At 43.0% G+C, this 17,219-nt stretch overlaps 1 protein-coding gene across 3 annotated transcripts in view; it reads right to left on the reverse strand.

Annotated features, from left to right (window-relative positions):
• The window catches only part of FAT3 (FAT atypical cadherin 3), a 563,581-nt gene that overhangs the window by 91,312 nt on the left and 455,050 nt on the right, over positions 1-17,219 (reverse strand). For all 3 annotated transcript variants that reach the window (XM_029208386.1, XM_029208387.1, XM_029208385.1), the window contains exons 8-11: positions 14,819-15,029; positions 5,915-9,988; positions 1,558-1,754; positions 386-539 (exon numbers count right to left, since the gene is read on the reverse strand). In XM_029208386.1, the coding sequence (XP_029064219.1) occupies positions 386-539; positions 1,558-1,754; positions 5,915-9,988; positions 14,819-15,029 (4,636 nt within the window). The remainder of the gene's footprint in view (positions 1-385; positions 540-1,557; positions 1,755-5,914; positions 9,989-14,818; positions 15,030-17,219) is intronic.

Below are 17,219 nucleotides of genomic sequence, written 5' to 3' on the forward strand. Positions count from 1 at the left end.
GATTTCAACAGGGCAAAACTCTCCTTACTATGCACTGCTGTCTGGTTTGCATGGAAACTTGCATTTGTGATAGAATTCTATTTATACTATTTATAGGTCAGCTGCTTTAACTCATGGATATGAGAAAGAGGAGAAGCAAACAGACACATCCGATTACTTGGTGCTGCTAAATGTAGGTAAAGTCAGGGCAAGTTTTATAGGCCACGTGAGGTTTCTGTCCTCCAAACACCATGTGCTACTGGTATTTCTTAAGAGTCCAAGATAGCAGGGCATCATATCAAGGCTCTTGTATACTAACTACCCCCTAGTGATAAGACCATGTGAGAGTTTAACTTCTCTCGTGAATTAACAATGGCATTTACCCAAAGAATAAATTTCGCCTTACCACTTTGTGGATCTAGAAAAAATTCATTGTTTCCAGATCCATAGAGTGAGTATCGTATATCTCCATTGGATCCAGTATCAGCATCCTTGGCACTGACCTTCAGGATGATTTTGTTTGACGGAATGTCTTCGGGAAATAATGCTGTATATGCAACCTAGGCAAAGGTAAAGAAAAGTAATTGAATCATTAGTATTTGTGGGGCAATTGTCATATATAGTATTATAAATGATTTCTTTAAAAATGCATTCGCATAATTTATCTTCAGCTATGTTTTTCCTTTACCACAGAATCATCTTATACCATATGATGAAACAGAGAATATCTCTTGCTCTGCGCCTCCCATGCTCATCATCAACAACTACTGATTGGGCACCTACTATGTGCTAGGTACCACTGAGATGCTAAAGTACAACGGAGAAGAAAAGAGACAAAAATCCCCACCCCTGTGGAACCATGACCCACATCACATATTGATCATGCCCCTCTCAGTCCTTGGGACCCTTCAACTCTTTAAAGAGCCACTACTAACATCTGGCATTAGTATGAGAGACTAAATCTATTTGCAACACTTTTCTGAGCTAAAGAGCACCAATACTGTCTCTCAATCCACATGTAAGGAAAAGGTAAATGAAGGGTGATTTAACTTTGGTAAGAAAGGAAATAAAATCAATTACTGGCACCTTGCATTCGTTGTCACGCTTTGAACTGTGGTGGAAAGGCCACTTCATAAGGGGTCTGGAGACCCAGCTTCATTACCAACGTTGCTACCAACCAGCTGTGTAACCTTATACGAAAAAAGTAATTCATACTTCTGAGTGGTCCATTCTTCTTTTATGAAATAGGTGATTCAGACAGAAAAATTCATAGTGTCCTTTATGAGTCCTTAAAAATTATTTAATTTTGAGACTCCTGGTTTTATTTTTCTGTTTGTTTGATTTTTTTTGGTGGGCAGAATTAGGTACTGATCGTGCTAACTATACTCTTTTCATGTTTATAATATTTCATCCTAGAGTCCGCCTCTTACCCTCTTATAACCATTTGGAGCTCGTTAATTAAGGAGATAAGATGAGAAAGCAGCCTGGCCTTAAGGAGAAAAGTGAAATGGGTTTTGACTTAATTTAAATAAGCAGAGTAAAAAGCAGTGATATATCCGACACAGCCGCAAATCTCACCTGATCACACACTGGGCTGTTGTCATTCACATCACTGACAGTCACTTCTACCATGGCCTGAGTGACAAAGAGCCCATCAGTGGCAGTGATATTGAGGAAGTAAACGTCTTGTTCTTCTCTATCTAGAGGTCTCTTCACGTAGACCTTCCATTCGCTCTGCACCAGGCCCAGGGCAAACCTTCCTCGGGGGTTCCCTCCTGTGGTGAAAAAAGAGTTTTTGAAGATGTGAAATGAAAAGCTTTGATCTCCACCTACAGCAAGAGGCCTGTGCGGGGTCATCCAGGTGCCTCTCAAACTGCATCGTTTACAATGCTGAAAAAAATTGACACTCACTTCCTTTTGACTCTCCTACAACAAAGCATGATATTTATATGCTTGGCTTGTGTGGAAAGTAAAACAGTAACTTTCCAAGAGAAGAAAATGCACTTAGAGAAGCGGGAGATGATCTCTTGTTTAGCTCCCCTTAAGGACAATCAAAGTCAAACTGTGAACAATCAATCTTCTTATCGGGCTGATACAACTGTCTTTCCACTTCGTCTCAAGAGAGGATGTAATACACTATAGCTCTTGTTACCAAGACAATTTCATTAGCCGTTGATTATGCAATCAAGGAAAGGCAGTCAGTTCTATTAAGGAATGAAGCCTTTATCATACAGCAGCTCTTCTTATAAGGACTGAAGTTTGGGGAAGAAAAGTTTGTGTGACAGAGGAAGACTCATTAGGATTAAATAGCCCCAATGCAGGGTCATTGAAGGAGCCGTTCAAAGATAAGCACTGCAATTAGATCAAATTTAACACAGTGAAGCTGGTGAAAATGGAAGAAACGTAGAAAAGCTAGAGTGGAACCGCTCTTGATGAGGCTGAAACAATGAATGTAGTCCCAGCAATATGACTTTCCCACATCACTGAATTACAGGGAGACAAAAGCAGCTTGTAGGAAGGAAGAAGAAAACCACCTTGACCTTCCAAACCTGAAGGGGGAAATAATGTCACTTCAAACACGGAGGAAGACTGGACGAGACAACTGGCGAGAAGTCCGGAATCCAGTTAGGTCATCGCTGTCTCCTTTGTTTGAGCATTCCCACGTATTTGTCACCTGCTCTGGGCCAGGCACTGTGCCAGGCAGTGGGGCTACAGCGGTGGACAAAAGCGACCAAAATCCCTGCTCTCGTGGTGGAGCTCACTTTCTGATGGGAAAGACTGACGATAAACAAATAAATAAGGAAAGCCTGATGGCTGCTGCTTCACTGAAAAAGTGGAGCCATCTCATCTTCTTACAATGAATCTTTAAAAGAACAGAGGGCAAACCCATGGTCCTGCCGGAGGGACTGAGTGAGAAGTAGTGGGACTTTGAGCGTCAGACTGCACTCTGGATATAAGGCATGGGAGGCGGGGCGGGGGGGTGGGGGACGGGCATCCAGGGGCTCAGCAGTGTGGAACAACTGTAACCAAGAAGGACCCTATGAGGCCTTCCTACAATAGACCTCCACCTGCCTTTTGTCTGTAGGAAAACTTTAGTCAAAGAATAAATTCAATCAGAGAAGTGAGGAAATGAAGAAAGAAAGGAAAACAGTCAAGCAAGACAAAATAATAATACTTTAGCCATTAAACAAAGTCAAGGCCTTTCTTCTTCTCAAGGGCTATAGGTAATATTCTGAGCCATGTCCTTTGAGCTGTTTTGCAGATACTGAATCCTCCACCAGGTAGAAGAATTTAACCGTGTGCTGCCCACAAGCACGTAGACCCCAGACCGGTTGGAACCAGCAGGTTGATGAAGCTGACTCCCCATTACCTCACTACCAGCCAATCAGAATGTCTGTGAGCTGATCACGCCCTGCTCCTTGAACACTAGACGACTCTTCAGTACCCTCTCCAGGGTGGGACACACAGTCTTGAGGGTATTAGCCCGCTGTGGCCCCCTTTGCCTGGCAAAGCAATAAAGCGATTTCTTTCTACTTCACCCCAAACTCTGTCTCCAAGATTTAATCTGGCACCGGTGCACAGAGGCCAAACTTTGGCAAAACAATGACAGGAGAAATGGACCGTACTGGGCAGACAGTGCAGAGAAGGTGAGGGCTGCACATTCCTCTAGGACAGTGGTTCTCAACTCAACTGACAGCGGCTGTGCGCAAACCCCCGGGACATTTGTCAGCATCTAGAGACATTTCTGAATGTCACATCAGGGGTGATGCTGGTGGTGGTGCTACTGGAATCTAGTGGAAAGAAACCAGAGGTGCTGGTAGTCATCCTACAATGCCACAACAGAGACTTATCCAGCCCTCAACGCAAATAATGTTGAGGCTGAGAAACATGCTCTGGTGAGGCACGGGGTCCTCCCTGGAAAATCACTTTCCTCTACCACGGGTTACGCTGCAATTTTACTTCAGTTGAATAAGATTTCAGCATGCACAAATGTAACCTCTCTATTAAATGCTTCTGGTGCAGGCCCACACTGCTCTTTTGCGAAATAAAATGATTAATCGTCCTTTGTTCATCAGTGGCAGCCAAGTTGTGTGACATCAAGAGCAAAAGTTAAATCTAATAAAAATCCGTTGGTGGTTGGCACGGCTAATAGTAGCAGTAGCTTGAAGCTACTCTGTTCTCATTACTTTGGTAAAGTTAGTGGGATGGTCCCTTAAACCATCCACTGAGAATTCAGAGACGATGTGTAAATAATTAAAGCTGAGTATTTAACCATTCTTCCAAATAGAAAATTATCCGCAGAATGCCTAAGAAGGGCTTCCCTGGTGGCGCAGTGGTTAAGAATTTGCCTGCCAACGCAGGGAACACGGGTTCGAGCCCTGGTCCGGGAAGATCCCACATGCCGCGGAAACTAAGCCTGCGCGCCACAACTACTGAGCCTGCGCTCTAGAGCCCGCGAGCCACAACTACTGAAGCCTGTATGCCTAGAGCCCGTGCTCCACAACAAGAGAAGCCACCACAATGAGAAGCGCGCACTCTGCAATGAAGAGTAGCCCCCGCTCGCCACAACTAGAGAAAGCCCGTGCGCAGCCAAAAATAAATAAAAATTTTTCAAAAACTTAAAAAAAAAAGAATGCCTAAGAAGCTTTTTGTCTGAAACTGAATGCAAATGAATCAAAGTTGTTGCTTTACTCACCTTTCTTTCCTTACCACTATCACTCATGTCTTTACTGCAGAAATATACATTTCAATGAAAAAAAACCCCAAATGAACGGTATCAGACAAAGCACAAATGCATTAAGACCTTTAAAGAGAAAACAGCACCAAGAAAACAGTTCCATAAAGAAAAAGAGTAGTGCTGTGGAGGGGAGGTGTGGTGGTCCCGAGCAATGACACATATGCTCTTCTGTGGATCTTATTCTGCAGTGATTAATTAACTTTCCCACTAACATACTTAAGCAGATTCTGTGCCCTGAGGGCACTCTAATTAATTCATTTTTCACTTTGAATAATGCAGTTTTTCTAAAGGGAGGCCACCTGACTACAAGTACGGATGGAGTCTTTAAAATCTTTTGGCACTTTGCTTATGTTCTGCCTTTGAATGTCATGGCATCAAAATATTAGCTTTAAAACCCCCAAATAGTTTTTAGGAAGGCTGCTCCCATACCACCAACCCTCTCCTCTTTGCAGTTTAAGGCCAGTCACCCCCAGAAAGCTCTTCCTGATCAGTGACACCTTTTCTTCACTCTGACATGAGATCCTCTGCCCCTTAGAGTAATGGTGATGCTTTTTGTGCACTCTGGGTGACCTCATTTGTCTACCTTGGCTTTCCTATTGAACTGCTATTTACTATCTGGAAAGACAGAAAAGGGATCCAAGAAAATTGTGATGTCAGAAGACATACCCTTTGACTTGGAGTTATAATTTAACATTTTTCAGCAAAAGGTCAAACCATGCCCTTTGATTTGTATATGTGTGTGTTGTGTACGTGCACGCATCTGGGTTTTTACTACCAGGAAAGACTTGTAAGTAAAGCTATTTCTTTTTCTTACTGCTACAAAAAGTAGGAGAAAGGCATATACTTAAAATAAACATACATTCCCCTGCCCCCAATCAAAAAGAGCTGTTATTTTCATTTCTTCCACTGAGATATTTGGCTGGACTCTTTTTTAAATGGTAAAAATTGACTCAAGGACTGGGTACCAATCTGGGTAATCTGTCATAGGCAAAACAATGAACTCCAAACTAAGGCTGAGTTAGTAACAACTAAAAAACTGATGCTACTCAGATATTTTCCTCAGCCCCAGAGAGGTAAGATAACTTCTCAAACCCTCCTCTCATCTTCCTTCTTCTCTCCTACTCTTACCCCTCTGCCACCTTCCATCTTTCTTTAGAAAGCAGAGCACAGAGTGAAAACCAAGGGTGACAGATTTACCTGTAATATGATAGCTCACTTGTCGATTGATGTCAGAAGAGTCTCTGTCCCATGTGCTGAGGACAGCTACCACCTCGCCCGGAGGGTCGCTCTCCTTCACGTTCCCTCGGTACACCTCGTGGGCAAAGACAGGAGCGTTGTCATTTATATCCGTCACCCTGACAGAGACCAATGCTGTGGAAGAAAGAGAGAATGCCTCCCCGAGGTCGGAGGCCACCACGGAGAAGGTGAACGTGGGGTCTGTCTCGTGATCCAGGTCTCTCAAGGTACTGATCCAGCCTGTGTTGCTGTCAATGTTGAACGCTTGCATCACCTTTTCAGGTTGGGAATCTGAGTGGAGGGAGTAGGTGACCTGCCCATTGGCTCCCCAGTCCATATCGATGGCTCTCACCTGCGTGAGTTTGGTGCCCACAGGCATCCCTTCCATGATGATCGTCTCATAGCTTGAAGTTTCAAAGATTGGCTTGTTGTCATTCATATCCAATACCTTGATGTCTACATCCACCGTGAACACAAGGTCTACCTTGTCCAGGGGTATAGTGGCTGCTACTTTGAAGTGGAAAGCTGGGCTGATCTCATGGTCAAGACGTTTGTCCAGCTTGATCGTGCCTGTTTCCTGTTCTATGATGAAGACAGCTCCTTTGTTATTTTCCAGCCGCTCCCCATTAACTGTGCTGAACTTGACTTTCTGAGTGGGCAAAATCCTCAGGGTGTCCACCGTGCTCCCAATGGCTGTATCTTCTGAAATGGTGAAGGAATACTGAGACTGGGTGAAGGACGGCAAGAATGTTTCAGGGGGTAAGACGTGGATGTAGACGGGGATGAGGGAGTGCTTCACCGGAATGCCCCCATCCACTGCTTTGACAAAGAAGGACAGCACTGTGTTTTTCAGCTGGTTAAAATGGCCCTTTGTGACCATCCAGCCATTGTCAGGATCGATTTCCAGGAGGTCAGCCACCGAGACCGAGGCCTCGCTATAGAGGGAATAAGTAATCCTTGCATTCGCTCCATCGTCTGGATCCATGGCTTGAACCTGAGTGACCAGGTGACCCCGTCCGACATCTGCCCTGACGCTGGCTCTGTATTCCACCGTCGTGAACTGGGGGGCGTTGTCATTTTCATCCACCACAATCACCCTCACGGTGCAGAAAGTTGTTCTCCCTCCGCCATCAAGGGCCCTCAGAAAAATACTGATGTCTCCTTCCAGAGGGTTTTCCCGGTCGAGCCTTTCTGTTGTGATGACCTGTCCATTGCCATCTATGAGGAATCGATCCTTAGCAAAGTCATTGATGATGGCGTAGCTGACCTGCCCATATGTCCCTGGATCCCCATCCGTGGCTCGAACGTGAATCACCTTTGTCCCAGCGGCCGTGTTCTCTCTCACCTCAGCTACGTAGGTGCTTTGAGAAAAGGCAGGGCTGTACAGGTTGGCCCCGAGGACCCTGATATGCACCTGGGCAGTGCTAGTGAACAGTCCATCAGAGACGGACACATTGAGACTGTACAGAGGCTCCATCCGCTGCTTCCGGTGGTTGGAGAGCGTGATGACGCCACTCTTGCTGTCCATCAGAAAGCTCGTCCGGTCATTCCCAGATAAAATGCTGTATTCCAACCTGTGAAAATCAGAGCTGTCTGCATCGGAGGCTTGCACACAAGTTACAAAATGGCCCCGGGGGGCTAATTCACTCACATATGACTCATAAATGAGCTGATTAAAGACTGGAGGGTTGTCATTTACGTCCGAGATGTAGATATGAACCAGGACCTCGCTGCTCAGTGATGGGAAGCCATTATCTGTGGCTCTGACTTTCAAAGTGCAGTGTTGCACTAACTCATGGTCCAGCATCCGCGCTGTCAGGATTAAGCCACTTGCGCTGTCTATGTGAAAATAATCTGTGCTGTTGTAAGTATCCTGGACAATCTGATAATGGACCATTTTATTGTTTTCTGAGTCTGCATCCGTAGAGACAACTTGTAAAACAGGTGTCCCAATGAGAGAAGCTTCTGATAATGTTGTATTGTACGTGGGTTGATCAAAAATAGGGGGGTTGTCATTTACATCATTAAGTAGCAAGTCAACGGTGACTTCAGCCCTGGCCCCAGTGAGGGCATCACTGGCTCTTACTGTCAACTTGTAAACAGATGTAATTTCATAATCCAAAGGGCTAACGACTTTCAGGACCCCAGTGTCAAAGTCAATGTTAAATTGTTTATAAAGATCCCCATCAATAATGATGTATATGATGCCTTGGCCTTCTGGGCTGGTGGCGTTGATGCTTAGAATGGGGGTGTTGACGCTGATATCTTCGTTGATGGATGCTGTATAAAAAGGCTTATCAAACACAGGCATTGCTTTGTTGACAATAGTGATGGGAAGTTCCACGGATGTGGACAAAGAGGGTTTTCCACCATCTTTGGCTAGGATGGTGACTCCATACTCAATGTTGGACAAGTCAGAGTTGAAAGCTTCTTTTAAAACAACTTTCCCTGAATTAGGGTTAATTTCAAAGTGGCCATAGTCATCCTGTAAGAGGTAGGTCACTTCTCCATTTGCACCTTTGTCTTTGTCAATGGCTGTCACTCGGTAAATCAGGGTGCCAGGCTCAGCATCAACTTGCACAGCAGCATAGTAAGGGAGGCCCACAAAGACTGGAGAATTGTCATTTATGTCTTCGATGTTAACCCTGACCACCACCCTTGCCACCCGCAGATGGTCTAGCTCTCGGCTGGCTTCCACAACCAGCTCATATAACTCTTGTTCTTCACGGTCAAAGGGGACTCCGGTGGTCTGAATGACCCCTGAGGTAGATTTTATCTTGAACTTATTTCCTGGGTTTAAGATGCTGTATTTTAAGGGCTCATTAAGGCGATTTCCCACTGCATTGACAATAGCAACTTTGGTTACGTTCGTGTTGTTCTCTGAGATGGAGGTGGCGTAAAAGCTTTGTGTAAAGTGGAGGCCACTGTCCATGGCTTCTTTAACCAAGATGGTGACCATGGAAGTACTACAGAACTTTCCATCAGACACCTTAACTATCAGCTTGTAGTGATCCTTGGAGAGGCTGCTGTTTGTAATAGTGAGCACTCCACTCTTTGAGTCAATTAAAAAATGATCAAAGCTACCTTCCATTAGGCTGTACGTCAGTTCTGGGGGCACCTCGGAGTCAGGATCCGTGGCACTAACTTTCAGAACCTCCACTCCGACATAGGTAGGTAGAAGTAAGACAGTCTCAAACACAGCCTGAGTGAACACAGGTGGGTTGTCATTCACATCTGTCACTTCTATGTTGACTTCAACGGGACTCTCTGCCGTCAGCTGGGGGCTACCACTGTCTCTCACGTGCACATGAAAATGGAAATGGGCGATGGTTTCATGGTCCAGGTTCGCGATTGTTCTGATCGCACCTGTGCTGGAGTCCACTGTGAAGAACCTCTTGGCCGTGGACTCAACAATCTGATACGCAAGCAGAGCATTCCGATTGCTGTCGGCATCGGTGGCTCGAATCACCAGCGGGCTGTTGTGCAAGCTCCTGACGATGCTATTGATGGGGGCTGCCTCGCTTAGGCTACCCGAATACTGAGAAAAGAGAAAAACGGGCGCATTATCATTTTCATCAACAACCTGAATATTGACTGTGATGTTGGAAGCCATTCCTGCCATGTTCGTGGCCTGGACAATGAGTTGATAAGAGGAGGTATGCTCGTAATCCAGTGCCTTGCGTGTGGTGATGACTCCAGAATAGGGATTTATGGTGAAAACCCCATCAACGTTTCCATCTTTGACTTCATAAATGAGGGTGGATTGACTGATGGCAGAGATTAGAATGACTGATGTTCCAATATCAACATTTTCATTTACTTCTGCTTGGTAGTCTTTGTGAGTGAACTTGGGGTGAGAATTATCAGACATGGTGACAGAAATTCGCACAATCGCGGTGGCGGACATCGGCGGGGAACCCTGATCCGTGACTTTGACTGACAGGACAAACTGACCCATTGTTGTCATGTCTGGCTCTTTAGAAACAGTGATGATGCCCAGGACTGGTTCTATCTTAAATGTGTTCCCAGTGTTCCCTACAATAGAAAAATCAACAGGGAAATGAGTTCAAGTGGGTCATTTTCTGAAGATTAACTCTTCATCTTAAGGCTACTTTACACAACATGGCAAACAGCAATTATTCATTTTCACTCCTCCTTATTCTGAAATAAAATGAGAGACTTCCCTTTTAGGGGTATTCAAAAGCAACTGAAATGAGTTTTCCAGTAAATTGTGAATTTCAGATCAGTATCTTCTTAATTCAGGTTAACAAGAACAACAACACACCTCTGTGTACATTCAAACTGGGAAATAGGAGAGTTTGTAGGAAAGACTTTCCTGCTTAGGATTTTCTTATTTCCAGACTGGGCTGGCACATGCCAATGACACTGATAAAAAGGCATTTATCCTGAGACCACTGCCATAATTCTGTGTTCTACATTATAAGAAAGAGGGTGGTAGGGATTTCCCTGGTGGTGCAATGGTTAAGAATCCGCCTGCCAATGCAGGGGATACAGGTTCAATCCCTGGTCCGGGAAGATCCCACATGCTGCGGAGCAACTAAGCCCATGTGCCACAACTACTGAGCCTGCGCTCTAGAGCCCGCAAACCACAACTACTGAGCCCACGTGCCACAACTACTGAAGCTGATGCACTTAGAGCCCATGCTCTGCAACAAGAGAAGACACTGCAGTGAGAAGGCCACGCACCGCAACAAAGAGTAACCTCCGCTCGCCACAACTAGACAAAGCCCACATGCAGCAACGAAGACCCAACGCAGCCAAAAATAAATAAATAAATTTAAAAAAATTTAAAAAGGAAGAGGGTTGTAGGAATCGCTTCAGAACATTATCATATAATCATTCGGTTTAAGACTCTCCCAAAGGTAAGCTTTGCTATGTGGAGTTGGTATAGTTTCATACATATCATCAAAACCAACTTCATCCCAAACACTGCTTGGTGACGGGGCTTTGTTCAGGTATGGAGAATTCTTCTCAAGTCACCATTTGCTTTGTAAGCTGTGAGAATTTTTTCTGACTCTCCTTCTATTCTTCACTTCCCTACACCCCAACGCACACATCATATGCACACACAGACATAAAAGTAGACACAAAATGTATAATGGTTCCATCTGTAACCATTCTATTTGCTCAATATTTGAGACGTTTCTGATGAAATAAGAAAGTGTTAAAAATCTGAAGCAGCACAGAAACCAAGAACTTGAGCATAATCCTTATGAAACTAAGAAATTGACACCCCACTTGGACAAACCTGAAATGGGAAGGGCTGTGAACCATGACACTGTGGAAAAGAGGAGGAGAGAATGGGGAACACAAAACTTGAAGAATGTAAAGAACGTGTCTCACAGGTAGTGAACAGTGGGAAGCAGCATCCTTCACCATGTTACTTTTTGCTTCTCTCATGAGGCTTTCCCATGCTTCTCAAAGAACACATGCTTGTGTTTTTTACATCACAAGTTAAAAGTTTGGTTATTCAATTATATCTGAATTTTTCTTTCTTTTTGAAGTGCTATAGTATGGCAACATACAGAGAGTTTAAATGTCATATCATTAAGATAGGCTCCAGGATTGAGAGCGCAGTTAGATAATGTGTTTGGAATATACAACACATACAGCTATTTGCACACTTCTTATTACATACTTATTACTTAAACTTTTCCATGTCTGAAAACAAAAACGTCATGTTTGTATAAAATCTATTTCTATAAGATGCTTGCTTATTTCTCAAGAGGGAGCAAGTCCAACAAAGAGATAAAGAATTTGATTCTAGACCCCAAATATGAATATTAAACAAAATTATCTTTGACGTCAGCATGATTTTTTACTTTGCCACCTGAACATGACCATTTTGTGGTGACAACAAGAAGGTCAATGAACTCACGAACAAACTTGCAAATTTTCAATAAATAGCACCGTGGAATTACGTGTGATTCCAATATTCGATTCATAGACCCTCACAAGGAGGCAGGAATCATTTCACTTTAGCATCTCAGGGGAGGAAAATATAGAGATACCTGAGTAATGGTCACCTTCCAGCAGTGGCAACACATGCAACCCTGAATGATGAATGCCACATCCTCATTATGGTGTCCCATGTGGAGTTTCGAGGTGAGTCCTTTCTTACTCCAGGCTCATGCATACACAGCAAGATATATATGGCAGGGATGAAGGAAGGCCAGCTTCCGACCTTGAGTAGAGCTTCCCCACCCTGCTGTTCCATGGCTGCTGACCTGCTTGTTACCCCCTTCCAGGATGCTGTGCTCATACGTCAGGTCCAAATGGGCTCTTTGCCTCTTTCCCTCTCCAATGCACTGTCCCATTTTCTTAGAATCCACTTCCTGCTTATTCTCTTCTTCTGTACTTAAATCTTTGGAAGCTAATCTCTGCTTGCTTTCTTGGAATCTATGACTTCTTATAGACTTTTGGCAACGGGGCAAAAGCTGTGCTGACCTTACTTATCATTATTAATCTGGTATACAGCACAGTGCCTGGCACAAATAAAAGGTGCTCAATAAATATTTGTTGAATGATTGAGAGAGGTAGATCAAAAAAGATGTTTAAGTCTCTATCTGTATATATCTTGGGGTCCAATATGCCCCCATCCTAACTGAACACTTTCTTAGTCCTGGTCTCTCCTGTACTGCCCTGTCTCTGAGCCACCCATGAACCACTGTTGGCACCAAACATCAAACCTGAACTAAATATAAGACTCGAAGTTCTGCACTTGAATTCCACCTCAGTCTTTCGGGCCAAAATGAAAAGGTTCAGTAGTTGCTTTAGGCCAGACAGGGGATAGGAAATGTATGGCCCACCAGTAAACAGAGTAAAATCTTGCTTCTCTGAGGTTTTTGAGAGCACTTAAATAAAACATATACTTTACACCAACCTCTTGTTATTTGATTCAAAGTCCTGAACTATCTGGGATCTGCTTGTATCCTACCATGATCCGTGAAGAAACTTGACTTAAACTAAAACCAGTCCAGGTCAAGTGTAGGTCTCTCTGTCCTGTAATTCTCATTAGCTTTTTACACATCCAATCAAAGGATACTTTTTGAGATACCAAGCATTCCTGTGGGTTTTCTGGAAACTCGACTTTTCTATATAAAAGATGTTTTAAGGAAATAACTTTTCTCTCTAGTTTTAGCCAACTGTTGAAGAAATGACTGAGTCCTTTCTCTATGTTCAGCACCCGGCTATAGTCTGTGGAAGCTGAAAGATAAGCGAGGCAGAATTTTCAGCTTTATGGTAAATTACTCTTAAATTACTCTGAGAACCTCCAAATTGGTTTCAAAATGTCTGGCTATCTGAGAGGAATATATGTAGTAGCCTTCATGACAAATATAAAAAGCAAGTACACACGCAGACAAATGCTTAGAAGATGTTAAGAAAAGTAGAAATAAAACCCTATATCAAAATGATTACAATGTCATGAAACAATGTATATGCATGAATGAATTACGAGAAAAGAAAAAAATACATAAGATCAGGGGAAAACTATAGAACGGACATAAAGAGTTCTTGGGTTAGGTGACATTTCCTGTGGCAATATTTAAATATATGTATTTTAAAGTTTCCCTATATTATTTGTGAAGCTAAAAGAACAAGGACTGTGTAATGAAATAATTAAAATATCCTCTGACAAACAAGAGATGAAAAATAGCGTTTATAAAAAGAGTACTGTCAGGCTTTAGGCTAAAAGGAAATTCCATGGAAATCTGGAAAAGAAAGGGGTGAATTCTCTTGGGGTACCTGGCTGTTCTGAACCAACATCTTTTCTTCTTTTTTGGTATAGAGTTTAGCACAGACTCATGTAAAATGTAGGTGCCTAATAAAGGAAATAGATTTAGATTGTCATTAAATACAGCGGCTATTTTTAAAGACAGTCATTGGCTTTTTTTCTAATATTTTTTAGTCCAGAACTGTCATTCTAGCATTCATATTTTAATTCAACCACTCACAAAAATGCTCCATATTTACATCAAGGGAAAGAAGCCTTTCCAGTGCTGGCAGGAAAGGAAACAGCATTTGGCATTATGCACGACAGACATAATGTTGCAGAATGTTTTGGGAATATGAGGCTTGAATATTCAAAAAAGACAGAACAGGGGAAGGGAAAATAGAGCAGATAAAGGATATTTGTAATTTTTAGGCTCACAGTCCTGTCTTTGCTTGGACATTCATCTCTTCTGCCATAAATGTTTTGTAACTGTCCAACTGCAAACCATCAGGAAACTACGGTGTTGCTTTCTAAATACTAAAATTGATTTTTTAAAAAAATCTCAAATTTAACAACACGAGAATCTGCATTTATTTATCTGTCAGGTTAAGCAAGCAGTTCAGTACCTACCAGCTACTCTGCTACTCAGATCACCTCCAATGAAGTGAGTTTGTGCTAAACCTAACCCTAACCCTAGGAATTTCTGAAGCCCACAAGCCCACAGCTCACCTACTGACAAGTAAGCATTGACCTTTAAGATTCAATTCACCAAACTCTCTGGCAGCCCTCAAATGACGGGAGGCTTTGGTTATTTTAGTCTGAGGCCAAGGCTTGATGACCCATCAGTAAAAGCCACCAAGTTTATTACACATTCTTCTCTCTTCTCCATTCCAGAAAAATCTGAGATTGAACACAGTAAAAGGAAACTCCTTCTTCGCTGTCAATGATGAAAAACATATTACTGAAATGCCAGGAACCTGATACACCATCGTTGTGCAAATAGGGCAGTTGCTTGGCCAAAAAATTCGTCTGGAGACATTCCAGTGGTAGCTATGTGAATTTTACATGGTGATAAATACTACTGAGGGTCCAATGCCATGCATCACACTGCAATCTGCACCAGCTCTCACCTGCTTCTATGGTATATATGAGTTCTGCATTTTCCCCTTTGTCTTTGTCCAGAGCCGTCACTTGCAGTACAGCTGATCCCAGAGCAGCCGATTCAAACACAGATGCTTCATACAGCGGGTTGGTAAAATAGGGGCTGTGATCATTAGCATCTTCCACGTTCACAATGACTCGGGCCAAGTTTCTTCGATAAGGAAACTCCTGATCTCTGACCTTTAGGCAAAATATAAGAAGCAGTAGGACTAAAATCTTTAAGTTGCAAAGAATTCACCTGGCTGTGCCTAAAGTGAAATCAAAATGAAATAATGCACAAAAACCGCTTGACCCAGTCCCAGGCCCAGAGCAGGTATTCAGTAAGCAGTGCTATTATAGAGAGGATGCTGATTGTGAACACAGGGAGAGCTGGGGCCACGCTGTCTTTATTGCTCAGCATTACGCCTGGCCTCTGGTCTGTGTTCAGCCTGTGCTTGTAGAACTGATGTCAGGATATCGCAAACACAGCACTTTCCTCTGCCCCCCGCCCCCCTCCACCCCCCAGAATTTGTGTATACAGTTGCTAATGGAATGGTGGATGGAGGCCCTTGTAAAGGGGAAACTAAAATGTGGAATTAATGAATGCAATGTAGCCATTGTCATTCATTCATTCATTCAACAAACCTTTATTATCATCTATTATCTACCAAGTCCTGGGGTTGACTCTTGTGGTTCAGCGGTGGATGAGATACAGTTCCTGACCTCAAGAACCTTACAGTTGACTGGGGAATCCAAACAAATAAGTAGAAAGATAGGCCCAGAGGTAAGTGCCAGAATATGAGTAATTAGTAAGGATGTTAGCCTAGCTTGGAAAAGGTAACAAAACCAAGTAGAAGTAGTAACGTGCTGGGGGGCGGGGTGCGTGGCATATATTTCAGGCAAGAAGAACGAACATAAATGAAGTCCCAGCACTAAGAGAGAACGCTGACCACTGGGAAGATGAACCAAATCTTAATTTTTGAAATGTGAGACTCCAGCACTGTGAAATCACCAAAGAACCTTGCCTGACTGCTTTAAAGTTTTCCCTGGTTTGCATATGGCAGAAGCTTGCAACTAATCAATTCTTTAACTCAAACACATGATTTTGCTATCATTGTATGTAGCATTAATCCAATGTGTGCTTTTTGCTTGTTCAATTTTAGATCCCCTAGCTTCAGAGAGATTTGAAGAAATTAGAAAATATACCAAGAAAAGCTATCAAAGGGAAAGGGGTTTTCAGAAATATTACCTAAAAGGAATTGAGCAAAATGACTATAAGGGCTTAGCTTGGAGAAAGGCAGCATAAAGGAGTTGTTTGCTCTAAATATTCACTTACATAAATGATACAGGGTAAGTGCACTGAATTCTAAGTTTGTTAAGGAAAGAATGAACAGAAATGGCTTGAAGAAATCATGAGAATAGAGTTAGTCACTGGCAGTAGATTTCTGCTCCTGAAGAGATATATGCAAAAAGCTAGCCGGTGAGTGTGATGAGTTTCCCTGTCTGTAGACCAGCCTGCCCCACCCAAGGACCAAACTTGACTCTGTACTTTGGGATTATTGAAATCTAGGTCTGTTTCAATCGAATGTCCAAAGGTGCAGGGACTTTGTCTCTTTTATATCCTCGGTGCCTAGAACAGAATTTAGTATACAGTAGGTGCTTGAGAAATATCTGTTGAATGAATGAATGAATGGCCAGAGGGATGGATCTGATGGACCCTGAGTCCCTCTTCCGTTCCCTGGAGTCTCATCTGGAAACCATAGCCGAAGGCATGGAACTCTAGTTTCTTCTTGCCCAGAGACTTGGAAAGGAAGAGTAGTACTTAGTGGAACTGTACTTCAGCTGCTTGGGAATTGGTAACATCTTACTGTATTTTAAAGCCAATCAGTACAAAGATTACATCTCTGCCATCCTACCTGGTCTTAAGGAACTCAGGGGGGCCCTGTTAGGCAGTGGTTGTACAATTGCCCATAGGGTTCTTGGATAGTTAAAGGGACAGGTTTTAGGTCATAAACAAGGGTGTTTATTACTAATCTTTACTTCCCAATTATGTAAGCTAGCCAAACTTTGTTTTAAAATGAAAGCATCTTCTACATAATTTGGAGACCCCATGAACCCAAATTCAACATTCTCTGTAGGCTTTGGTGAGTTTTGAGATCTCTTTTGTAGGCCAGTATTTACCACTAGGTCCAATGCCAGTGCAATAAGTAATCAATCAGTTCTCTAAATGCTTCCAAGGGCTGAGCGTTGTACAGGTTGAATAAATGATTACCCTTGTAATTAACTTCTCAAGGAACTTCTTTTAAACTTTTCCACAAAATCTTCTGGATGTGAACCAGTACAGAAACACGGCCTGCTCCTTCCTGCTCAAATCAGGCTGTCAGCAGCCTT

Source organism: Monodon monoceros, unplaced genomic scaffold, assembly GCF_005190385.1.
Source record: "Monodon monoceros isolate NGI ecotype Baffin Bay Population unplaced genomic scaffold, NGI_Narwhal_1 Super_Scaffold_7, whole genome shotgun sequence".
Classification (NCBI taxonomy): domain Eukaryota; kingdom Metazoa; phylum Chordata; class Mammalia; order Artiodactyla; family Monodontidae; genus Monodon; species Monodon monoceros.